The sequence below is a fragment of the Tursiops truncatus genome, chromosome 13 (assembly GCF_011762595.2).
Source record: "Tursiops truncatus isolate mTurTru1 chromosome 13, mTurTru1.mat.Y, whole genome shotgun sequence".
NCBI classification, from domain to species: Eukaryota; Metazoa; Chordata; class Mammalia; order Artiodactyla; family Delphinidae; genus Tursiops; species Tursiops truncatus.
Window position 1 is genome coordinate 24,812,805 of NC_047046.1, and position 25,309 is coordinate 24,838,113.

The 25,309-nt window shown below is 53.5% G+C and overlaps 2 protein-coding genes across 5 annotated transcripts in view; both read left to right on the plus strand.

Moving 5' to 3' along the window:
• BCR (BCR activator of RhoGEF and GTPase) overlaps nt 1–9,034 on the plus strand; it is a 99,835-nt gene extending 90,801 nt beyond the window's left edge. For both annotated transcript variants that reach the window (XM_033837285.2, XM_033837286.2), the window contains exons 17-23: nt 1,842–1,901; nt 2,882–2,991; nt 4,280–4,419; nt 4,946–5,080; nt 5,819–5,924; nt 6,367–6,529; nt 6,868–9,034. In XM_033837285.2, coding sequence (XP_033693176.1) covers nt 1,842–1,901; nt 2,882–2,991; nt 4,280–4,419; nt 4,946–5,080; nt 5,819–5,924; nt 6,367–6,529; nt 6,868–6,957 — 804 coding nt within the window. In that variant the 3' untranslated portion in view covers nt 6,958–9,034. The remainder of the gene's footprint in view (nt 1–1,841; nt 1,902–2,881; nt 2,992–4,279; nt 4,420–4,945; nt 5,081–5,818; nt 5,925–6,366; nt 6,530–6,867) is intronic.
• Nucleotides 9,035–18,660: 9,626 nt separating this feature from the next.
• SPECC1L (sperm antigen with calponin homology and coiled-coil domains 1 like) overlaps nt 18,661–25,309 on the plus strand; it is a 121,416-nt gene continuing 114,767 nt past the window's right edge. The window contains exons 1-2 of one of the 3 annotated variants that reach the window (XM_033837288.2): nt 18,677–18,805; nt 22,482–22,594. The gene's annotated coding sequence lies outside the window, so the exon portion shown is untranslated. Of the gene's footprint in view, nt 18,806–22,481; nt 22,595–25,309 lie in introns of all 3 variants that reach the window. The other 2 variants (XM_033837287.2, XM_033837292.2) reach the window with 2 other exon arrangements.

The following is a 25,309-nucleotide window of genomic DNA, read 5'->3' on the forward strand; positions in this document are numbered from 1 at the left end:
GGGCTTAGTGATTACCGTTCTTTGGAGGGAAAGGAAAGGTATCTTTCTGCTGCCGTGTCTCCCTATTTACAACTGCCAGATGTGGAGGGAAACCGTCCCTTTCCTTGGGAGTAGGAAGAACCATGCCTGCCCCCTTCCTTCCTGGGCGGCCAGGACATGGGAGCTGGGGGTGAGGGACCAGCAGTGCGCGTCCTTCCCTCCCGCCACACCTGGTCTGGTTGAGAGCTGGGAGCTCCACTGGCCCCAGAGCTGTGAGGGCCCTGGTGTCACCCCCCTGCACGCACCCTCCCCCAGAGGAGGTGTGACCCCAGCTGGGTGTCGGGAAGCACCATGTGGGAGTGTTCTGTGACTGCTCTCTGCTCACAGACCTGCCCCTCAGGGTGGGGTCCCCACAGCCCAGGAGTGTGGCCCCCGAGACCCTCCTGGAAGAGGAGGAGAACCTGTCACCACACGGCCCAGGAGGGAGATGCTCTGCCTCCCTCTGTTTGTCTGTGTCAGTCTGTCCATGCATTTCAGATCCTTGCGAATGGTACCCAGTAGGATCTAGAGGGGAGGTGAGGAAGGCTCACCCCCAGGAGTACCTGTGATGACCTCTGTGCCGAGCGGGGGCAGGGGGAGGGCCTGGGTGCACACACCTGAGAGGTAGGGCTTTGGGGCCTCGCTTTCCAGCTGCGTCTCCTGCACACGGCCCAGGTGGCTGTCTCCTCTCGGGTCCCTTGTAGCGGATAAACAGGCGATGGCTGTCCTGAGCACGCTGTGCGCAGTACCGCCATGTGTTGGGGTGGGGTGCACGCGTGTGCAGCACTCAGGAAGTGTGGTCCTGCTCTTAAGCAACTTTCTAGTAGCAGAAATGAACCATCACCCAAAGCAAGCGATGAAATCCCGGGGCACCGTGCAAGGAGTGCCAGGTTCTGTGGTGGCTCCCTGGCCTCGCTTCATAGCAGAATCACCTGGGCAGGTTTTGGTTGTGCTGCTGTCAATTCTGCGGAGACTGGGGAGGTATTTCTTTAACAAGAGCTCCCAGGTGCTTATTCGTCCAGCCCAACCCGCTGGTATAGAACATGCGCTCCCCAGAACAGGGGAAATGGTGCCCTTGTGGACAGGGGACACGCAGCCTGACCAGGAAGGTCAGGGCATCTTACAGCAGCACAGTCAGGTGACACTAAACAGCAGGGTGCCGAGGACCGGCGCTCAGACAGCGCTCTATGGGAGAGAAGCGAGAGGGGCTGCAGGGAGCCTTTGTCCAGCCCCTCGCCAGTGGCATGATTTGGAGCTGGGCTCCGGGTCCTTCTGGGCCTGACTCTGAGCCATGGGCCCGGCCTGGACTGGAGACCCCGCCTGCACAGGCTCCCACAGCCAGAGCTCGGGGCAGTGTCCCCAGCTCTTGGATGACACACCCCCAGGAAGATGCTTTTGAAATCGGGCTTCCCAAAGTGTGTTTAAATCAACTGTTCAGCCTCCTCCGAGCCGCATGAAGCACCTCTGATGCCGGAGGTGGGGGCAGGGAGCAGGACGGCAGGGCTGCCAGCACTGATGTTAGCTCCCATTGGGAAGGGACCGGAGGAGCAGGGTGCAGTCCCCGAGCTGTTGCTGACTCATCCCGGGGGCAAGCCTGGGCTACAGGCAGCAAAAGTCTGGGGGCAGGAGGGCTCTGAGGTGCCGGGGGCTTCTAGCAGGTCCTCTCCTCTCTCAGGACTCCTCTTGGTCTCTGGATAGCGGTGCTGGCCAGGGTCTGGCTCCGATTCGACTTAGACATGGAGAAGTAGCGGGCTTGGGCCGCTGCCCGGCAGGCCTCTGCACAGACCCCAGGGCATCTGATAATCATGGCCCCTTGCTTTCAGCTGGACCCCCAGGCCCTGCAGGACAGAGACTGGCAGCGGACCATCATCGCCATGAATGGGGTATGTACCCATGGGGCTGTGTTGACACCCGCTTCTTGCTGAAGGCTGGGGTGGTCCCAGTCTCTTCCAAAACAGTCAGAAGGAGGCTGAGCCTGAGCCGGTGTCTCAGGGGGAATGTGGCTGGAGGAGGCAGAGGCACTGTGGGGCAGAATCGCTGTGTGCAGGCAGGAGTCCGCCTGGTGGCTGGAGTGCAGTCACCCGCCAGGCACTGAGCATCCCTCCTCAAATGGCAATCCAGTGGCATCATGGGGACAGACAGGGCCTTGACCCTGGGGTCTGCCCGTAGAAACTAAGACCCCTGATTAGCCTTCAGTTCCCCAGAAGGATTTTTTTTTAACATCTTTATTGGAGTATAATTGCTTTACAATGGTGTGTTAGTTTCTGCTGTATAACAAAGTGAATCAGTTATACATATACATATATCCCCATATCTCCTCCCTCTTGCGTCTCCCTCCCTCCCATCCTCCCTATCCCACCCCTCTAGGTGGTCACAAAGCACCGAGCTGATCTCCCTGTGCTATGCGGCTGCTTCCCACTAGCTGTCTATTTTACGTTTGGTAGTGTATATATGTCCATGCCACTCTGCCCCAGAAGGATTTAGACCTTAAAAAGAAAAACTACTACCACACACCAAAAAAAGTCTGGGCATGTAGGACAAAATGTTACCATTTGATAGATAATTCATCTTTTTGTTATATTATTCTCTATACTTTTTCTCTAGTGTTTTGTTATTGTTGTTAGAATTATATAAGAAAGAGAAGCAATGGGGTCGTTGGGGGAGGTTCTGCAGAAGCTGGTCCTTAGATCACCCTGACCATTCCTGGCTCTTGCTGAGTTGGACTAGGGGCCACCCCACACCTGGACCTTACCCTGCTCACCCCGGTGGGGGGGTGGATAGAATTGCTGAGATCCCGGGGCCCCTGGAAACACAGGCTGTGAGGACCAGGAGGGTGAGAGGGTCATGCCCCCTCCACCTGCAGATTGAAGTGAAGCTGTCAGTCAAGTTCACCAGCAGAGAGTTCAGCTTGAAAAGGATGCCTTCCCGAAAACAGACAGGCGTCTTCGGAGTCAAGATCGCCGTGGTCACCAAGTGAGTGGTGAGGGGTTGGGGCTCATGCGTCTCTTGTCCCTAAGGGTACCCCCTCCCCAGGTGTTTCTGGAGGAAAGAGCAGGTGTGGGTCTCCTACTCTGTGCACAGTCACTGCACGGGGACTCCTCCCAGGCCCTTGGAGCACTGTGCTCCATGTTTACCATGAAAGGTGTCCCCGTAAGCTCAGAGGCGCCCCACCCCCGTCCCGTGCTGCCCGCGGAGCTGCGCTCGACAGGGTTTTCTTCCCTCACTCGGAATTTGTCACGATCAGGCCTCCTGTTCAATGATGGAAACGCTGCCCCTTTGTCACGGGTCCGTTGCCAGGAGAAGCTTGTGTGTAGGTTTGAGGGCAGTTCTCAGGGACACAGGCCGCCTGCTGCCAGAATCCATTCGCTTCCCCGATTTGGAATCTGGCCGGGCCCTGACCTCGCTGGTCGTCAGGCAGCGACCTGCGTCAGACGCTCCCTGGACACCTTTTGTGTCCAAACACTGCTCCCTGCTCCCGGCTGCACCCCAGTCGTCCCCCCCAGCACCTCCGGGTGGCTCAGGGCGGGAGCAGAGAGCACTGTCAGCAGGTGCCCCAGAGAAGCGCTGCTTGTCAGAGTGTCTAGGGACAGAGCTTTGCCGGGCTCCTGCATATGCAGTCACTAAACTAGACTGAAGCTGACCCTCCAGACGGCAAGTCTCCTGTGTTTGAAGTGCTCTTACCCCGGTGTCCTGCCTGGAGCTACTGGAATTGTCCGTTGTTAAGATGTGGAAGAGAAAAGTGTTAGAATCACAGGAGTCTGAGCACTGGTGTGAGGCAGCCCCATGGAGTTGGTCCTCTGGCCCGGCTGCCTGCCGGGCTTAGGGCTCACCTCTGCCCCAGGCCTGAAGGGGTCAGGATTTTCCTCTCGCACAGCAGGTAGGGGGCAGGGCTGAGACCGGGTCCCCTGACCCGACTCGGAGACCAGACCGCTTTCCAGGACCCTTGCAGTCACCTGTTAACCCAGGGCCTGGGATCTTTTAACTGACTTCCAGTGGCTGACCTCAGTTAGAAAAGCCTCCTGACTGTCCCTCAAAGGTCGTGTGTGACTTGTAGGGTGTCCAGCCATCTGGGGCTGTTGGAAAGGCCCCGATAAGATATAAGCAGTGATAATCGTGAGATCTCAGAACAGAGAGAGAACACACAGAAGGCTCTGGGTGTGCCCAAACCTGGTGCTGCAGGTGTGCAGAGAGGTGCGGGGATCAGCCCCACTGCGGCCCGAGCCAGGGCTGCCAGGCACTGAGGGCATCCCCTCCCCTGCAGGAGGGAGCGTTCCAAGGTGCCCTACATCGTGCGCCAGTGCGTGGAGGAGATCGAACGCCGGGGCATGGAGGAAGTGGGCATCTACCGCGTGTCCGGAGTGGCCACCGACATCCAGGCACTGAAGGCGGCTTTTGACGTCAGTGAGTGTCGGGCTGGGCAGTGTGGGATGGTGGTGTGGGCACAGTGCCCAAGCCGAGATCCCGGCGTGCCCGTTTATGTTACAACGAGAGGGAAATGGCACTGTGGGAGGAGGTTCTGCACAAGCCAGTTCTTAACCCGTCCTGACCACACGGGCATGGCTCTTGTGGAGCTGGACCAGGGACTTCCATGGGGGCGGCCCCATCTTGCACCAGGGCTCCGCCTGCTTGCCCCCGGCCGGGAGTGGAAAAGAGGTGCCAACCGAAGCCCAGGGGTCAGTGCATCTGGCTGCAGAGAAGCCGGTGGAACTGCCCCAATTGCCAGATAAGGACACGAGACCCCAGAGGGTCCTGGAAGTGGAAGAGGGCAGAGCCGGGACTTCGGCCTGGCCTGGAGCCCTGGACGTGTGGGCCCAGCCACAGTTACAGCTCCCTTTGGGTGGCCAGCATGGGCCCGGCCTGTGGCTCAGAGGGTAGAAGCGACTCGGGGTCCACTGTGGGCCTTGTTCTACGTCTGTGCTCTCTGCAGACAACAAGGATGTGTCGGTGATGATGAGCGAGATGGACGTGAACGCCATTGCCGGGACGCTGAAGCTCTACTTCCGAGAGCTGCCTGAGCCCCTCTTTACCGACGAGTTCTACCCCAACTTCGCCGAGGGCATCGGTGAGTGAGGGGGGTCAGGGGCGAGGTGAGGGAGCCCGAGTTTCAGCCCAAACCCTGCGTGTGGCGGGGGACCGAGGACCAAGCCGGTCCCGAGAGGCCTCTGCCCATCCTCAGCGGACTGCCCGCTGTCCCGGTTCCTCCAAGTCGCCCGAGAGGCTGCAGCAGCTGGCGCTGCTGTGGACACGCCTGGGTGCGGGGTCCTGGAGGCCACTGTCCTCCTCATCTACCCCAGGTCCTGGCCCCGTCAAGCAGGGCTTCAAGCCCGACCTGACCCCCAGTCCACCTGGAGGGTGGGGGGCGCTGGTGCATGGGCCCCCTCCAGGGCCGTTCAACAGAGGACCTGGCCCCCTGGGTGCACAGGGTGATGTGATGAGGGGGCCTGGGGGCCTCACGGCCCTCCTGCTTGTCACTCTTCCTGCTTCCTCCCGGCTTCCCCTGCCTTGGGCTCTTCCGAACAGGAGGCGGGAACGGCCGAGTGTGCCAGGAGGGCAGCTGTGCCCGGCGCCTCCTGCCGCTGGTCCCTTTGGTGCTGTTGACCCCTTTGAGATTCAGAAAAGGCGTCCAGGGTGGCTAGCTCCCCACCCCAGCTCCCACTACAGCATCCTCAGTGGGGGCCAGTGCTGTGAGGCAGGACGGTGACGGCCCTGGGCTGTCCTGTGTCCTCCAACACGGGCCCTGGGAGAGGCCTCCAGCCCATGCTTGTGACCCTGAGAAGTAACCGCTCCGCGCCCCCTGCAGCTCTCTCAGACCCCGTGGCAAAGGAGAGCTGCATGCTTAACCTGCTGCTGTCACTCCCGGAGGCCAACCTCCTGACATTCCTCTTCCTTCTGGACCACCTGAAAAGGTAACCCCAGCTCCTATGTGGAGGCTCAGGGCTCCGGGACCCCCAAAGGCAGCAATGGGGGGGGGTCCTCCGTGCTCCACTGTCTCCCCGGTGTCAGACTCCCCGGCACCCAGGGCCTTCTCTCTACACCTGCCCCGGTCTGTGGTTGTCCCCTCTGGGTACCAGAGCCACTGCCACCCCCATCCCGCTCTGCCACGGCGAGTGGTGTGCTCAGATCACCACCACCACCGCCCCCCATCCATCCCAGAACCGGCCCCTCCACCTGGTGGCCTTGAGCACTCTTCGTCCCGGGTCCCTCTGACCCAGAAGAGCCAGGGTGGGGTCTGCTTTCTGCACAGCTGGGGCTGAGCCCTTCCTCCCGGGGTGGCCTGGGTCCCTGCCCACGTCCATCCTCAAGGTGGTGTCACAGCAGCACCCGCTCTTCTGCCTCGGCCCTCCGCAGGGTGGCAGAAAAGGAGACAGTGAACAAGATGTCCCTGCACAACCTCGCCACGGTGTTCGGCCCCACGCTGCTCCGGCCCTCGGACAAGGAGAGCAAGCTCCCCCCCAACCCCAGCCAACCCATCTCCATGACCGACAGCTGGTCCCTGGAGGTCATGTCCCAGGTACGATGGCCCTTGCCACCCGGCCTTACGCAGGTGGCCTCTGTCTACCCCTCCCTGCGTCCTGCCGGTGGTTCCCACCGAGTTGTGCAGGGTGGGTGTCCAAGGTTTAGAGAGGGACTTGTCCAGGGCCACGAGGCAGGGAGGAGTGGGGAGGACCCAGGCCACCGCTTTCTCCTCTGTACCTTTGTGGGGTTTCTCAGGGCCCGCCCCACCTGGCCGTCCTCCAGGGGCAACCAGATCTCTTGCTATGAGAGGCTTGTGTCACCAGCAGGGCCCTCGGGGCTCTGCTGGAAAGGCCTCTTCTCTGAGCCGCTGTCCCCTCCTGCTCTGCCCGGCAGGTCCAGGTGCTGCTGTACTTCCTGCAACTGGAGGCCATTCCTGCCCCAGACAGCAAGAGACAGAGCATCCTCTTCTCCACCGAAGTCTAAAGGCCCAACTCCACCTCCAAAATGGCGGCAGAACGGCCTGGGAACCTCCTAGGGAAACGGGCTATCCACAGAGCAGGAACCCAACCTTCTAGAGGAGTCATTAGGCCACCCCCCAGGGCCAGGTTGCTGCCAAGAGACAACTACCCAAGGCAAAAGGCCAAGTGGCCTGGGCAGTTCCAGGCCCACCTTCGGTGGGGCCTGGGAACTCTGGGCTGGCCTCAGACTGTGGTTTTCTACGCCGCCACCAGAGGGCGCCCCAAGCCAGCCCTCGTGTCTCCGGTCACGGGCCTGGGCGGGACCAGGCAAAGGGAGTGGTATTTACACATTTAACTTATGAGAGTTTAAAGATTTCTACTGGATCACCTGTCGAGATGCACCCTCTCCAGGGAGAAGGGAACAGGAGCAGATTCCCTTGGTATCGTGTCTTGAATAAATACTGCTGCTGCTTCGTGCCCAGGGGCCAGGCCCTGTCCAGCGTGGGTGGGGGCGTTTCGATTTCCCAGACTTAGAAATTCGACTCCTGTTTGTAACAGGTTTGAAAAGCTAAATCTACGCTGTGTAGCGCTTGACCCCTTTCACCTCCTTTCTTCTTTCTTTCTAGAAGGATTTGTGCAGAAATGGGTCTTCTTCCTGTTCTATCCTGTTGCTTTGTTTTTGCTGATCACGTGCCCCTCGGAAGGCAGCTCCCTGCGGAGCTGCGTAAAGTCCAGGACCGGACACCAGGGGAGGGAGGCCCAGGCTGCGCACTTTATGGCTGGTTGTCTAGGGAGAGTGATCCTGTTCACCATCCCGACTACCCCACCGGGCACGCCCTCTCCTCATCAGCTCAGAAAGGCCTTGATCTCTGGCCTCCTCCGGCCTGTGGCCCATCTACCCCCAAATCTCCCTTCCCCTAATCGTGTCCCGCCCCCCCCCCCCCCCCCCCCCAGATCGCTTCATTCCTCGCTCTTTGCTACACACACTCAGCAAACTTTTGTAAAGTTTTCCTCTGGGCGGCGGCAGCTTACCAACAGCTTGTTTTAAACTTTGATCTGAATAGCCTTTTGATACTTGAATATTTTTAAGTTTTATACATAGTTTCTAATTTTTTTCCTAACAGATTCAGATTCCTAATAAGATATTAGAATGTACTCTGTGGACAATCTATGTCCCAGCGGCATCTCGTCTTCCTCTAAGCGCCAGCTCTGTTTCCAGCAGGAGCCACTTCTGAAGTCTCCTGAGCATTTGGAATTGGGGTTGGGGGGGAATTAGGAACAGGCTGGGCCGAGGGTAGGGGCTCCCATCCCGAAGCAGGTGGAAGGACAGAGCCCCCCACGCTCCACACACCTGTGCGGAAGCCAGCATGCGCCTGGTAACCCTCCTGACCATCTGACTTAGAGGAAAGAGAACTGGGGAAACCACCAAGTATTTTGAAGAAACAAGTCTGTGAAGAATTGCATCACTTTTTTCAAAAAAGGGATGAGGGCGAGGAGAGAAGAAACTTCCATGCTGGACTTGCAGGAAGAGAGGATGTAGCTGAACCGGAGGAGGGAAGCGGTGGCATCACTCAGGAAAAGGCGTTTGCTTGTCACGCGATTAGACCAGTAACAGGTAGCACTGTCCAAGACCCTTCCCATGTCCCTGGCGGGATGGGAAGGCTCAGCTGGTGTGTCAGCGGGCTGCTCCTGCCCGAGGTCACGGCACACAGGGGGCCACGTGCCCCCCCAACTCTACCCTCTGCTCACGGACCTGCGGAGGCAGGGACAGAAAAAGAAGTCACTCGAAGGTCTTAAGTCTGCATACTGTATTTATTTAGTTGTACTTTTTTCTTGTGAGGAGAGCAGACCCACCGTTTTAAAGCAGCGCTGCTCTCCTGGGGGATGTGGGGGGGGGGAGCAGGGTCCTCTGTGCTTTGCACGTCTCTGGGATCCATGGGTTTCCCGGGCCTCCAGTCCCTGGCCTCTTCTGGCCTGGCTTCCCATCCCCGTCTGGCCCTGCAGGGGGAACACGCTTTACTTAGAAAAGCTAGACCTGGCCCCGGTTTCTTTTTCCCTGGAGTCTCATGATTTGCGTCTGTCGCATTGAAACTGGAAAGCAATCTCTCAGTGTCTGTGCCAATTTTCGTTCCCTCCCCGCATCTCCTTCCTCTATTTGCTTTTTATTTATGTAGGATGCGTGGTGTTTAGTGATGGAACGACCACTCTTTCTTGTTCAGCTGTCAAAGCACTCCTTTGCCGAGCCTCAGTGGTGGTGGTCGCTTTGGGTCGCTGGGCGCCCCTGTCGTCCGTCTGACACTCAGGCCTGAGGGTCGGCAAAGCCGGTGGGCAGGTGATTACCTGGAGGCCAGACGTGACCTTCCACAAGGCTCAGCCGCTGGACTTGGCAACGAGAAGTGATGCCTTGCCGTCTGGGCCCTAGGTCTGGGTCTGGAGCCTGAGCAGAGGGCAGCCCAGCCTCGGGCTGCAGGTGGCAGGCAGTCTCTCCGCAGCCACATGTCTGAGTTTGAGCTCGGCCGTGTCTGTACCACCACAGGGGAAAGGACAGCTGCCACTTTCATTAAAGTTCCCCGAGACGACTTGTGTCAGTGGTGATGGCTGCAGTAGAAAGAAACACCGTGATCAGAGCCTCTGGGAGCATCCCCGGAGCCACTGGGTTGGGGCTGAGGGTGGGCAATGGAGCTGGAAGAAGAAGCAGGTGGTGTGGAGAGGTGGGTGTCCAGGAGGCCTCCCTGAGGGTAGTGGGCACTGCTGGGGACAGCCCAGGCCGCCCACTTGCCCACAGGCAGTCGCCCCGCTGAGCATGGGGCCGTCTGGTTTGGGACGAACGGCAGAGGGGACACCAGCCGTGCCAAGCCCGGGGGCAGGGAGGGCTCCAGCCCCACAGAGCCTAGCCCTGCACGAGCCCCTCAGCCTCTGTGGTTTCCGGTGGTGCTGCCAGGTGTGGCCTTTCTGTTGCCAGCAGACGGGACATGGGTCACTCTTAGCCATCACCAGCCTTGCCCACAGAAAAAGCCACCCAGCTTACAGGGAAGCCACGCCCGGGTGGAGAGGGGTGTGCAAGGTGGGCTCTGCTGATGCAGCTTAGGACGAGCTAGGGCCACACCCACTCGGACCCCAATTGCCGTGCTCGGTGCCTGTCGGCCATCACCCCGAGGCTCCCCCAGGGTCTTCATGTACACCATGCCATCTGCCCACCTGACACCTGCTGATAAGGAAAGGGCTGCCACTGGCCCTCCTCCAAGTATTTGGCCCCTAAAAGGCTACTTAGCTCTCTCTATCCCTACCTTCCTATTGGAAAATCTGTTCCAAAAAAAGCAAAAGCGCCATTGCATCTCTTACTAGGAGTTGATTTGGGGGGCAAGCTGACTGTCCCCACGTTCCTGAGAGCAGGGGCTGTGTCCAGCCAAGCCCAGGCCAGTGACATGGCCCAGGGAGCAAGACCGTTCACTGCTGTGGAATTTGAGGTCTTACACCTCAAAGACCCTCAGAGGCCTCTTAATCCAATCCCTTTACTTGGTAGGTGGGTAAACAGGTGCGCAAAGGCCTCCCCACACACCCGGTGTCCCAGAGTTGGTTGAAGAACAGAGGCTGGGATCTTGGTGTCTTGATCCCTATAGGCTGGCTCCCTTTCTGCTGGACTGGACATGGCCAGCTGAGCAGGCCCTGCGCCGAGGCCCAGCGTCACACACATACCCTGGGCAGATGAAGGAGGGCAGGATTTTGTGTAGAAATCCCAGAAGAGCTTGTATACCTGTCCCCACAAAAAAGGATGCCCAGTTGCCTTAAACGGAAGCATTTCTATGATGAAGCTAATGATGAGCTGTCACAAACAGCTCCGGAAAAATAAACAGAAAAAGTGAGGGGGCGACAGACACACCAGCTCTTGAAGAGGCCCAAATGGCCTCCCAGAGCAGCTGCCGTGGGTCAATGGGCAGGATCGGTCCTGAGAGTCACCTCTGGGTGAGAGAGCTGTCAGACCAGGGGAGAGAGCCCTGCGTCACCCCAGCTCTCCCAGGGTGGGAAGCCAGACGGCATGACAGACAGGTAGCACGTAAACGGTTTCCTGGAAGATGGAGCCCTGCTGCGTCTCTCAGGTGTGTCTGGGTTGGGAAGGAAACCAGCTGCTTGGGGGACCGAGGCTGCTCCTCTGCATGTCACCAGATGAGATGCACCAAGTGCCTGGCCGGACCTCATAGGCCACGTGTCCCAAGACGGGCCTTCTCAGGGCCTCTGGCCAATTCTGCCAAGTCACCAAGGGCTCAGTCCACACACCGGCTCCTTTCCGTCCCCCTCCTGTAGGTGGAACCTGGCAGACCTGACCAGAAACTCTCTCTTGGGGTTTTCAGTCACTTGGTGGAAATGAGCCCAGCAGCTGGGGATGGGGAGGTTCAAATGGGATTCTGGCCGAGAAAGGGCCCTGAGGAGCATGGTCTACGTGGGCTCAGGTCCTGAGCCACTGCCAGCTGAGCAGCCCCGGGAAGAGGGGGCACCAGGATGGTGGCTGCCACAGACGTGGGGCTTCCCCGGGGCTCGAGGGCTTGAATGACCCCTGGGGGTGGGCCTCCCAAGCCCAAGGCCTGGCCCCAGGGCCAGCGTGGGAAACCGGGCCTCATGCAGAGGGAAACAGATGCTGCAGCTGCTTGTTTAAATAAAACCACCACTTAAAAACTGCCTTGCTGGGTGGCACTGCCCTGGTTCCCTCTGGGGCTCCCTAACCCCCATAAGCCCAGCCTCCCCACTGCCACTGGGCCAGAAGGAGGGAGAAGCAATGGGGAGAGGGGAATGGCTGCTGTTTCTTCTATTTTCTGAAAATAACGTTTCCAGTGTCGGGGTGGCGATCAGAAGTTAGTTGGAACAGGCTACGGCATCTGTGACTTTTGTCTGTGTTCTTCATTAGATAAGCACTCCTGATCTGCATTTCCCAAGCAGGGCCCTTTCATCTGGCGACGGCCAGGAAGAGACTCCTGGGACTCCTGCTCAGTGGGCAGCATCTGCAGGAGCCTGTCCACCCCAGCAGGCTGGCCTCTAGCCCCTGCGTCTCGGCCCACCCAAGCCATCTCATGCTAACCCTGCCTCCAGGTGTTGCCATGCTGGGGTACTAGAGGGTAGTAAATTCCTCCTCCACCAGCTGGAATTGTCCACACCCTCCTTGTGCTCCTTTCTGGCCCCCAGAGTTTTCTAGACTCCACTGCTCCATGGTAGTTATGAACTGAATTGTGTCCCTAAAATTCACATGTTGAAGCCCTAACACCCAGTGTGACCGTGTTCAGAGATTACCTTTTAGGAAGGTAATTAAGGTTAAATGAGGTCATAAGGGTGGAGCCCTAATCTGATATGACTGGTGGCCTTATAAGAAGGGGAAGAGAGGGACTTCCTGGTGGTCCAGTGGTTAGGACTCTGTGCTTTCACTGCCGAGGGCCCTGGGTCGGGGACCTAAGATCCCACAAGCCACGCAGCACGGCTGGCTGAAAAGAAAAAAAAAAAGGAAGAGCACCAGTGATCTCTCTCCACTTCTCACAGAGGAAAGGCCGCATGAGGACACGGAGAGAAGGGGCTCAGCTGCAGTAGAGGCCTCAGGAGGAACCAACCCGCATGGCACATTGACCTTGAGAAAAATTAATGTCTGTTTAAGCCCCTGGTCTGTGATTTATTGTTATGGCGGCCTGAGTCCACTAATACAGTGGCCTTTGGCTATTCTTACGCCTGGATGTGGACCCAAGCGTGGAACTCGAGTCCTCCCCATGCTGCTCCGGGTTAACAACCCTCTTAAAGGGTCCCAGGGTTGTTGACTGATCACACTGAGGGCAGGGGGCTATCACCCTCCTTGTCCAGGCCACACCAGTGAACCTCATGGATGAGCACATTCTGGGGGACCGATGCTGCTCCTCTGCGTGTCCCCAAATGAGATGCACCAAGTGCCCGGCTGGACCTCACAGGCCACACGTCCCAAGACAGGCCTTCTCAGGGCCTCTGGCCAGTTCAGCCAGGTCACCAAGGGCTCAGTCTGCACACCGACTTCTTTCCGCCCCCCTCCTCAAGTCAACTGGAATCTCTTCCAGTTCACACTTGGCCCGTGGCTCCCCTGGTGACCCAACCACAGCCACCACCTGGGTGCTGGCCAAAAAAAGAAGGGTGGGGGGCTGTGAGTCCTGAAGATGATTCTTGATTCTCAAAGAGGAGACGTGGGCATGTTTGGAGCCTTGGGGTGTGTGCAGGATTCTCGGGGGACTAGTTTGCAAGGCGGGGGGCACCAGCGGCTGAGGGAGAGGGCCCAGGGTCCAGAGGCCAAGGCTTGGGCAACTCATGCAGCTCCCAGAGCCTCACTTGTAATTTTTTTTTTGGCCACACCGCGCAGCTTGTGGGATCTAGTTCCCGGCCAGGCCCACAGCAGTGAAAGTGTGAGATTGCCAGGGAACTCCCTCCTCACCTGTAAAATCGGGACTTGCTCACTCTGACACTGGGAAGGGGCACACACAGGCTGAGGAGCGCTGTTTAAGCCTCAGGCACGTTTGGGCGGAATCCCTTTATCCAGCTCATCTTCCCTTGTCTTCCGTGTCCGCACCACGATATGCTGTTGTTTCCTGAGGTCCCCATGGAGCTGAAACAGGAGGCTGCACAAGGGTGACTGCTTTCTGTGGATGGGGACCTAGAGCTGAGAGATGACAGAGGAAGCATTTCCAGAGCCCTTGCCACATGCCAGGACCTGCCCTTGGGACGCTTACAGTCTCTGAGGCCATAGACATTACCGTTTACTAGCCGTGTGATTGCCATGTGCAGAGAAGCATGGTGTCCAGAGGGGCACATATTGGGGTGGGGTGGGGACCTATTATTTAGTTCCCCAGCATCCCTGACTGGTGTGGGAGAATTGCCATTGTTCACAAAAGAACTGGAAGTACAGAGAATTTGAGGGCCATACTCAAGGTCACACAGCTGTCCCGGCCAGAGTTCGGGCTCAAGTCCAGAGACCAGCGGACTTGGTACATGGGTTCCCTTCTTGCTGGCATCAGTTTCTCTGACTGTGAAACAAGAGGGTTTCATGATCTCTGATCTCTGTGGGCTGTGAGGAAGGGGGGACACCTGTCCTGAGTTGGTGTCCTTCCTGTGTCTCTTCTGGATCACCTGCAAGCCAGCTGGGCATCCCAAGGAGTCTCCTGGGGTTCACACCATGGTTGCTGGGTAACTGAGTCCCTCTCAGGGCAAGCAGCCCATCTCTGTCTGCAGACACATCTTTGCTCAGCTGACAGCTGAACGTCTCCTGGGACTCGGCGCACCCCTGGCTCCAAGAGAGGCATGTCAAGAATCCCAAGCTGATGTCCTGGCACTCGGAGCTGATGATTTGCTAATGGCTGGGGACAGTTGTTTTCTGATTAAAACTTGGCCTGCGGTCCCTGCCTGTTTGGCTCCTCCAGCTGTGGTGCAGACAGAGCAGCTGGGCCCGAGTGGAACAGTCAGTGTCGGGGGTGAGTGTCAGGGTGAGCTGAGGGGGTCACCACGAAACCAGAGGCACAGAGCTCAAGGGGGTTCCAGGCTGCAGCGCCCCACCCATCTCAGTGGTGATGAGACCCCAGCACTGCAGGGCTGGCGGGGCCTGACCTGGGGGGGAAGTGTCAGCCTCTGAGGCTGATCATCACAGTGTCCCAAATCCTGCCACTTGGTGGTCGTGGGCCGTGGAGGCTGGGCCCTGGGAGGGGCTCACACAGTGATAAATGCTCTGGGCACCTCGCCAGCTCGCTTCTTGCTCCTGGCCTGCAGCTGCCCAAATTGCCTGCTCTTTCTGCCCCTCCCGTCCTGGCAAGCCGAGGAGAAGGGACCAAGGTGTGGTAAGGCTGATGGGACCACCCAGCGCTGAGGCCCAGCCACACACTGGGGTGAAGTCTGGACAGTTCCGTGCACCCCACCCTCTGATCTATGTCCTCTCCTCTGGCCCCATCGCCATGCCAGGCCTCCAGCCTCCCCAGGTGTCCTGACTCTCAGGGTCGCTCTCTCCACCCTGCATGTGCCATGAGGGCAGTCTTCCTAAAGAAGATCTCACAACATGTCACTTCCCTGTCCTAAAGCTGCAGTGACCGGCCCCTGTGCACATTATAGAAGCCCAGTTCCGAGGTCTAGTGGGGGAGGCTCTCTCTGCCTCAAATCCTCCTCAAATGCCACCTCCTCCCAGAATCCTGCTGATCCATCCAGGACACCTTAGCAGCATCTCACCTGATTCAGGACCAGGTTACACTGCTGTCCCAGGCAGAGAAGGCTCTCAGAGGCTAGGGACCTGGTCAGAACCATCTTTGTACCCTCTCCCACCCACCCACCCACCCAACCCTGCACAGGTGCGGTTCAGCAGACCTGGTTCCTACTCAGGAAACGTCAGTAGCCTCCTGCTTGGTGGAAAATGGCGCTTTTGCTTTGGAATTTCAATGGCAGAAAATCTAGGTTAGTAGTTTTGGTTCATTAAAAGTACTTCGCTGTGTATAAAGACGTTCATAGGAACTTTATTCTTAATGTTAAAGGGTAATGTTTTTAAAAGGTAAAATCATGACTCTTATACAAATATAAAATAAACATATATCAAAGAGTTTACTTAACTCATTCATTAAATGAGGGAACCAGTAAGGTGTTACCGTCAGTTCAAAGGAGAACTCCAAGGTCAGACACATATATAGAACAGAAATATTGAAATGAACTTGGAGGCAAAACTGGTTCTTCCACTGTGGGGGAGGGTTGTCCTTGGACAAGAATTATTCGCATTGCTGTCAATTTTCTACAATATTGCAAAAGAGCTCAAAGACAATATAAAGTCCAAAGTCTCCCCCCCCCCCCCCCCCCCCCCCGCCTCCGCAGAATCAGAATCAGATAACCTAGAACGGTGTGTACCAAGGATGCATATAGCTTCCCATTGGAGACTCCAGGAATCTTTTTTTGCTTAATCCAATTTTCATTCCACAAATAGCTCACAACTGGAGACAACCCAAATGTCCATCAATAGAATGGATAAACCATGGAATGGTAAATTCATACAGTTCAATATCACACAGCAACCAAAATGATATTCATTTTGCATGCCACAGGTGCATGCAACAAGATGGATGAATCTCACAGAATTCATGTTGCGTGAAAGAGGGTAGACACAAAAAGATACTTGCTGTAGGCTGAATAATGCCCCCTAAAGATATCCAGTCTTTCCCTGGGACCTATAAATGTTACCTTATTTGGAAAGAGGGTCTTTGAAGATGTGATAAATTAAGGATCATGAGATGGGGGGGTTATTCTGGATTATCCAGGTGGGCCCTAAACACCATCATGAGTGTCCTTATATAAGAATCAAAGGGAGATTTCACACAAACACAGAGAAGGCCATAGACCAAGGCAGAGATCAGAATGATGCAGCCACAAGCAAAAGAACATCAAGAAATGCAGGCAGGGCTTCCCTGGTGGCGCAGTGGTTGGGAATCCGCCTGCTAATGCAGGGGACACGGGTTCGAGCCCTGTCTGGGAAGATCCCACATGCCGCGGAGCAACGAAGCCCGTGCGCCACAACTACTGAAGCCCGTGCGCCACAACTACTGAAGCCCACGTGCCTACAGCCCACAAGCCGTAGCTGGAGAAAGCCCGCGCGCAGCAACGGGGACACAATGCAGCCAAAAATAAATAAATAATAAATTTAAAAATTAAAAAAAAAAAATGCTGGCAGAAGGCAGAAGAGGCAAGGGATGGATCCTCCCCCAGGGCCTTCTGAGGAGACTCAGAGATGCTGACACCTAGATGTTGGACTTCCAGCTTCTAGAACTGTGAGATGATACATTTCTTTTGGTTTAAGCCACCAAGGTTGTGGTAATTTGTTACAGCAGCCCTAGGAAATCAATACAATACAATTCCATTTATTTAAAGTTCAAAATCAGCCCATATTCATCCTGAGTTAGATGTCAGAATGTGGTTACATTTGGGGAGGATGTAGTGTTGGCAGGGGAGAGGAGGGACTTGGCAAACTGCTCAAGTTCTTTTTCTTGACCTTCACTTTTGTGTATTTCATTGAGTTGTATATTTATTTTGTGTACTTTAATATAAAAAAATTATCTCTTGTCCTCCATGCAGTTCTTACAGGGCTGGCGTGAAGATCTAAATGATGTTGAGTCCTGTTTGAACTGTAAATGCTGAAACAGATGCAACATGAATGCCCTTCACAGTCACCAGGTGTTTACTGGGTGCTGGGCATCATGCTAAGCTCCCTTCATGCATTATCCCACTTAATCCCCCCAACCCATAACAGCTCCCATTTTGTAGATGAAGAAACTGAAATGCAAAGACAAATGGTTAGTAACTGATGAAGCCAGGATTCAAACGCAGGCTGTCTGGTGATGAGGACCATGACCTAAGTCCTACACAAATGCTGAATGGTTGATTATCTCCAGACTATTAAACCATCATGGCTATTCCGGTTTTAAAAAGAAAGGTACAGATCATTATGTATAGTAGACTACCATTTGTGTAAAAAAAACAAAAAAAGGAAGCTAAAGAACCAATCTGTTTATTTTGGATATTTGTTTATATTCAAAAAATATTTTTATCAAGAAACTGAATACATTTAGCTGCAGCTGGGAAGAGGCACTACAGCAATGGAGACAGGGTTGAGAAGGTGCTTTCTGAATTTTGAAATATGTAAATGTATTAGAAATTTATTGAGAAACAAAAAGAAACAATGATTATAACAAAAACCATCAGAGAATTACATGAACAACGTTATGCCAATGATTTGTAAAACATTAACAAAAGACACTTTCCTGCAAAAATATAACTCAGTAAAAATGACACAGGAAGAAAAAGGAATTCTGTCTAGACTTAGGACCAATAAAGAAATGTTGGGGCTTCGCTCGTGGCGCAGTGGTTAAGAATCCGCCTGCCAATGCAGGGGACACGGGTTCCAGCTCTGGTCCAGGAAGATCCCACGTGCCACGGAGCAACTAAGCCTGTGCGCTACAACTACTGAGCCTGTGCTCTAGAGCCCGCGAGCCATAACTACTGAGCCCGCGAGCCACAACTACTGCGCCCACGTGCCACAACTACTAAAGCTTGCGCACCTAGAGCCCGTTCTCCACAAGAGAAGCCACCACAATGAGAAGCCCACGCACTGCAATGAAGAGTAGCCCCCACTCGCCACAACTAGAGAAAGCCCGCGCGGGGCAACGAAGACCAAATGCAGACAAAAATTAATTAATTCATTAATTAAAAAAAAAAAGTTGTGCTTTTTTTTAAAACCTGCATCCCATCTCCCCCCAAATCTCCAGGGAGTACCGGGAGGGCAGGGCTTCTGCGTTTTCCCACCACTGTCTAGCTCAAGCCCAGCGCCGTCCTTGGCACGCTATAGATACGTCCCTGAATGTTGGACCTCTTGGCTAAGCCGAGCATGAATCGTGGACCTCTGGGCTAAGCCGAGCCTTTGGGATGATGGAGCGTTAACACATCACTCGGCAGTGCCCAGTGCATCCTCCAGGAGCATCCGCCAGCCAGCGCGAGCAGGAAGCCTCACGCATGTGCACTGCCTGCCTGAGGCATTTCTGTGGCCGGCCGGATGGTATGGCGCCTGCGCGATCCAGAGCCGAGAGGGAGGCGAGCCGAGTGGGCGGTGCCGCAGACGCCTGCGCGGGGGCGGATGTGGGCGGGGCCTGCGCCGCGCCTGCGCAGTCTTCGGCGGCCGTGTGGGACGGACAAGGGGCGGGCTGGGGGCGTGGGCCGCGAGGGAGGCTGGGCGGGTCGGGCGAACGGCGCCGCGGGGTTGGCTGCTGCCCTGAGGCCGGACTCAACGGATTCGGGCCGCGCCACCGGGCGAGCTCGCCGCCCGGCCCCAGCCCGGAGCCAGCGAGCAAGCGAGGCGGCGCTGCGCGGTAAGAGCCGGGGCCGGGTGCCCTGAGTGTGCGCGGTGGGAGCGTCCCTCTCCTCAGCGCCGCCCGCGCGGCCAGGCCCCGGCGGCCCCGCAGACCCCGGCGGCCCGCGCCTGCGCCGTCCCCTCCCGGGCCCCCCGCCTGGCGCGCGCCTGCGCCATCCCCTCGCGGGCCCCCGGGCAGCCGAAGCCGCGACCCCGGCCGGCGGGCGTCCCGGCTGCTTGGGGCCTGGCTGGTTCTGCGCCCGCGCCCACCGGTCTCCTCTTCTCGCGCGCCAGGAGAGGCTGGGGCCGCCGCCCCATAGCCCCTGGCCCCCAGTCCTTTAGTCCCCGGCCTCCATCCCCGGGCCCGAGGATGCGGCGGGCGGCCGACCCGGGCCTCCTGCGGGCTCTGCTTCCGCCGGGCCGCGCCCCCACCCGCTCCCAGCTCCGCCGGCGGGGTCAGCCCGGAGCAGGAGGAGTATCCTTTTTTCTCCAGACCTGGTTAATTGCATCAGGTTGGATGTGAATAATCTTGTGTTCTGCCGAGGAAATTCTGCCTTTCCCGCAGTGTGGTCATTGTATGGCTTCAGTGGTTACGTTTAAGACATCAGAGTTCGTTTCTGGGCAGCTCCCCTGGAGATGACCGGAAAAGAAAGTTTCCACTCAGTTTCGGCCCATTTACAAAACGAAGTAACTCCTGTGATCATTCAAGCGCAAAGAATCTTGATTTGTTAATGCCCTTGGTAATTCGCGGGCAAGCACGGGAGGACCCAGGGAAAATTCCCATAAATTCGCCGTCCTGTATTGATCACAGGGGGAAATGTCTGTGTTGTATTAAAAAAAAAAAATCATCTTCAGCCATTGATAATGTCTTGTAAGTTTGCAGCAGATGCGAGAGACTAAAAAATGTTTGCTTTCACCCCGGGGGCTGCATCTTGAGATGCAATCAGAGCCTGGGGCTTGGTAGATACCAGCAGACGTCACTATAATATGGGTAGGTTATCAAATAGACACATCGATGCAGAAGGGTAAGGAGAAGTAAGGTATTGATCTAGGTAAGATTTTTTTCTATAAAGAGATAGCTGATTCAGTAATTTTTTTCTCTTGAAACCAGTCTCCTTTTCTCCGTTGAATGAGTGTGCACCAAGCATCTTGAGATAGCTGGAGAATGCTTTTTAGTTGCCTGTGCATACTCTACGTATGTAGGGATTTTCTTGACATTCATTTTCAGTAAGAAAGTGAGGGGTTCCCTGGTGGCGCAGTGGTTAAGAATCTGCCTGCCAATGCAGGGGATATGGGTTCGAGCTCTGGTCCGGGAAAATCCCACGTGCCGCAGAGCAACTAAGCCCGTGTGCCACAACTACTGAGCCTGTGCTCTAGAGCTCGCGAGCCACAACTACTGAAACCCGTGCACCTAGATCCTGTGCTCTGCAACAAGAGAAGCCACCGCAGTGAGAAGCCCGCGCACCACAACTAGAGAAAGCCCACGCGCAGCAACAATGACCCAACACAGCCAAAAATAAATAAATAAAATAAATAAATTTTTTTTAAAAAGAAAAGAAAGTGAATATAGTGCCATAGAAAAGCTTTATCACTCTGCACCTTGGCAACAGTCCACATATCTAAGTGTGCAGTTCAGCATCATAGTGAATGGGAAGTGATTATAGCAGTATTGGTTAAGGTGAGGTTTGTATCAAAATTTCTGTTTTAAACTTGAACTTTTGGGGTTGTGTATCTGCAGTGTGTCCTCTTGAGACGGGATTTCTCTGAAGCAGAGGTTCTCTTTATAACTGACTCCATAAAGTACATCTTATATTTCAGATGACTCAGATGATAGTATTGCTTTGGTTCAAAATTATTATTAGGGATGGGTTTTCATAATACATTAAGACTTGCTGTATAACCATATACATATTTAAATCACATGGCTAACTTGTCCATAGTCATTACGCAAACTCTCCACCTCAGTAGAGGAACAGTGGCAGGGTGTCAGTAGGTGAGTTAAATTTCTTGGCTTTATGGCTTTGGGCAAGTCGGTTTTCCTTTCTGGCCTTCATTTCCCCATCTGTAAAGTGTGGGGGTTGGGGGTGGAGATGGAAAGGAGCTTGAGTTGCCAATTTTAATGTTTAATGGATCTTTGCCTACTTAGTCCTCTTCAGCCAGGGGTAGAACTGGGCCTTCTCACCAGTTCCATGACATTGTGGTCCTTCGTCAAAGACCAGGTGGTGTTGTAAGGCTGGTGAGAACCAATCTCGGAGACTCTTGGTCAGGCCCCTGAAATGAACTGTTGAGTGGGCTTCAGTGTATTAAGAAAAACGAGGACAATATAGGCAGTTTTTCATAAAACTAAATTTATTCAACTAGGACTTCCCTTTCTAAAAAATGTCATTTTCTTGATACTAAAATTAAAGCATCTTCTGTGACATGATGGTGATAGTAAATGGTGCTAAATGAGATTGTAATAAATGGCAACTACAGGTTGGTTTTCTTATCACAATGAGGTATTTTTAGAAATAAAGAGAACTTAGAATCTATTGTTTTGCTGTTGTAGTAAGGGAGTTTAGTGAAAATGTTCCTGGGGCTTTTGCTGCTAAGATTAAAGTATAGATTACTTTTTAAGAGTAAATATGAGTTACTTTGTGGTCATTTGTCCCAATCCACAGGCAACTAAGAAGGCTCTGTTGAATTTGCTTGGTATTAAAGACACTTCTGATCATCCTTTCCTACCAGATGTAAAATGTCAGGATATTTTTGTGTGTGTATAAGCCTAGGCAGGGAAATTCCTCCTGGTGGTTGGAATTGTTAGTATTGAATAGACTGGCTGCCGAGGTAAAGAACCCCTGTGGGGATTCTCTGTCAGCTCCGAAACTTTTTAGTATTGTGACCCCAGTCTTTTGCTGTGGAACACCATGACCATCAAGAAATTAGGCTTACAGATTATATTTCAGATATGCTGAGGGGAGAAGTGGCTGTCCAGCACCCTGTCCAGTTCCAAAGTGAATGTAACAGATGACCATTGTGTCTGTGAAATCTTAAAAATTTGTAAAGATTTAAAAAATCTTACTAGATTTAGATTTAGAGTTATTGTAAATTTTCTTTTGTACTTACAAAACTACAGTATATAATGTGTATCAAGCATACATTTTAAAAGTGTCTCAAATTAAAATTAATAATGCAATCTTTAATTCTTCAAATACTCATGTTCACATTGGGAGGACTGACTGCTCTCACCCACCTGAGTTCTCCATTTTCAAAGGATAACATGGAAACTCTGTAAAGGACATTTGTCCAGAAGAAGAGAATGCAGATCTGTTAAGTGCTTTCCCTGACCTTTTTGCACATCTTCATTGTAGTTCTTGTCTTTATTTTTTGGTTAAATCCTGAGGTTTGCCCCTGCCTTTCTTTCTAAAATGTTAATCTGTTCACGGTTACTGCCCTGCTCGCTGCACAATTTAAAATCCTTCAATGGCTCCCACTATCTTTACAATCAGATCTACCGATCCTTAGCCTGGTGTCACTGGGCTCTGGCCGCCACTCTCGTCCTGCCCCCACCTCCTTTTAGGTGCTTCGTTGAGCTCTTGGTCCTTGGAACTCTCTCCAGTCTCCTCTGCTGGAAAGCTTTTCTCTCACTTCATCCTTCAAAACTCAGCTCAGGTAGGACCTGGCCTGAAAGGCATCCCTTATCCTGTCTCCTGCAGGCTTGTCCAAGCACCCTGTCCAGTTAGGATTTGGCTCTCTGGTTTTGTCTGCTCTTCTCCACCAGCTGGGACACCACAGTGCAGAGTGGGGTGCGTGTCGTTGCATCTGCTGGGTGAGTAGTTTGTTAGGCATGGGTCCTGAGGAAGTGGGTCACTTAGTCCCTGTCCCTGAGGAGCTTTTCACTACAGGTCCACTTGACCTCGCCATCCCTGAGATACCTCCCAGCCATGCACACCAACTTGCAAAGTCCATTTAATTGTGTCTTAGTGTCTAATTAAAATCTAATTTCTTGACGGAGGAGACTCTGTCTGTGATGTCTATTATATCACCTTTGTTCCGGGCTCTGGAAGGAATGTGCATTTGTTTCATGTTGTTTCCCTTTTTCCCCTTGTATACCTTCCATCTTGGTGGTGGTGGTTTTTATTGTTGTTGTTGTTGTTTTTGGATGGTAAAGTTTTAAGAGATGAAGATATTAAATTTCAAGTTCGTCTCTTGTACATATAGCCCAGGGAAAACAGAAATGTTAAAGGGGAAAAATACTTTGTCTCTTGAAAAAAAAAAAGCCCTGTATTACACTTCTTTTCAAAAGAACTGAGTTTGTACAAAAGAAAAAAAAAAAGAGCCTGATTAAGCTTGGGAAAGAGGCAAAGAAACTGACGGCAGTGTTAGGATTTGTCAAGAAATACTTGTTAAAAATGAAAGTTGTCCCTTTCTTCCTCTCTCACTTTTCATGTTCTTGGGAAAGTCCCAACTCAGCCATTTTCTAGGGGCACCTCGTCCCGTGGGAAGTCCTGAAGCAGTTTGTTGGGGCTGCTGATTTCCAGAACAGTCACAACTGGACACTTTCTTCCGAGAGATGCCCCTGTCCTGCCATGTAGGAGATGCCAGTGTCCTGAGTCCCCCTCCCTTCTTCCCCTGGTAGCGTCTCCTGGTCATAGTTTGTTCTACCCCACCAGGCCCAAGAGTTCTTGAGCAGGAGCTATTGAGTCTTCTTGCACATTTTAAACCTTGATGGGTTTGGGTCAGTCTCCCCCAGCCTCCCGCCCCAACCCCCCAGCCCTGGCCTGGTGGCTTGCTGGACCTTAGTTCCCTGACCAGGGATTGAACCCAGGCTCCAGCAGTGAAAGCACCGGGTCCTAACCACTGGACCGCCAGGGAAGTCCCTGGTTAGGGTCAGTCTTAAATCTTCTGTCCTGTGTTCTTGTTCTTTTCCCCATCTGGCCTCTGCATTTCTGCAAACTCTGTCACATCATTACACTTACTCAGGTGTGTTTTCTCTGCCCTGTTACAAATTACCTGCTGGATTTTTCAAACCTAGTTCCCTCATTTTTATCCTTTTTTTGGGGGGGGGGGGCAAGCCGCAAGGCTTGCAGGATCTTAGTTCCCTGGCCAGGGATTGAACCCTGGGCTCTCTGCAGTGAAAGCGCTGAGTCCTAACCACTGGACCGCCAGGGAAGTCCCCCTCATTTTTATTCCTCAAGCTTACCTCATTGCGTAATTATTCAACTTTGCCCGGCCCCTGCCACTCAAGGCCACCAGCCTTGGATTTTTTAGTCTTTTTTTGTTTATCTCTTACTTCTTGCCTCAACACTTGTCTCCTCTCCCCACCCCACTCTCCCCTCCCCCGAACTCCACCACCAGGAATGTCAACCTTTCATACCACTCTTCATCGTTCATGTATTCATTTGAATACAAGAATCGTGTATGCATATATTCATTCATGTACTCATTTGCAAACATGTATGGTTTTTAAAAATAACAGCTTTACTGAGGTATAATTCATATACCATAAAGTTCATCCTTTTTGTTTTTTCCAACTTAAATGAGTCAAATTTATTTATTTATTTAAATTTTTATTGGAGTATAGTTTTTTTTTTAATTTAATTTATTTTTGGCTGCATCCAGTCTTAATTGTGGCACGTGGGATCTTTAGTTGCGGCATGCGGGCTTCTCTCTAGTTGTGGTGCATGGGCTTCTCTCTAGTTGTGGTGCGTGGGCTCAGTAGTTGCGGCGTGCGGGCTCAGTTGCCCTGAGGCATGTGAGATCTTAGTTCCCCAACCAGGGATGGAACCTGTGTCCCCTGCATTGGAAGATGGATTCTTAACCACTGGACCACCAGGGAAGTCCCTAGAGTACAATTGATTTACAATGTTGTGTTAGTTTCAGGTGTACAGCAAAGTGAATCAGCTATATATACACATATATCCACTCCTTTTCAGATTCCCCTCCCACATAGGCTATTACAGAGTACTGAGTAGAATTCCCTGTGTTATACAGTAGGTCCTTATTAGTTATCTATCAATGTTTTATACATAGTAGTGTGTATATGTCAATCCCAATCTTCCCATTTATCTCTCTCCCGTGACCCCCTGGTAACCATAAGTTTGTTTTCTACATCTGTAACTCTATTTCTGTTTTGTAGATAAGTTCATTTTGTTCCCTTTTTTTAGATTCCACATATAAGCAATATCATATAATATTTGTCTTTCTCTGTCTGACTTACTTCACTCAGTATGACAGTCTCTAGGTCCATCCATGTTGCTGCAAATGGAATGATTTTGTTCTTTTTTATGACTGAGTAATATTCCATTGTATATATGTACCACATCTTCTTTATCCATTCCTGTGTTGATCGACATTTAGGTTGCCATGCTTTTTGAATTGCACACCTCAGTGGTTTTTAGTACATTCACAGAGTTGTGCATTGAGCACCACTCTCTAATTCCAGAGCATTTTCATCACCTTAGGAAGAAACCTTGTACCCAGCAACAGTCACTCCCCATTCTCCACTCCCCCAAGCCCCTGGCGATCACTAATCTACTTTCTC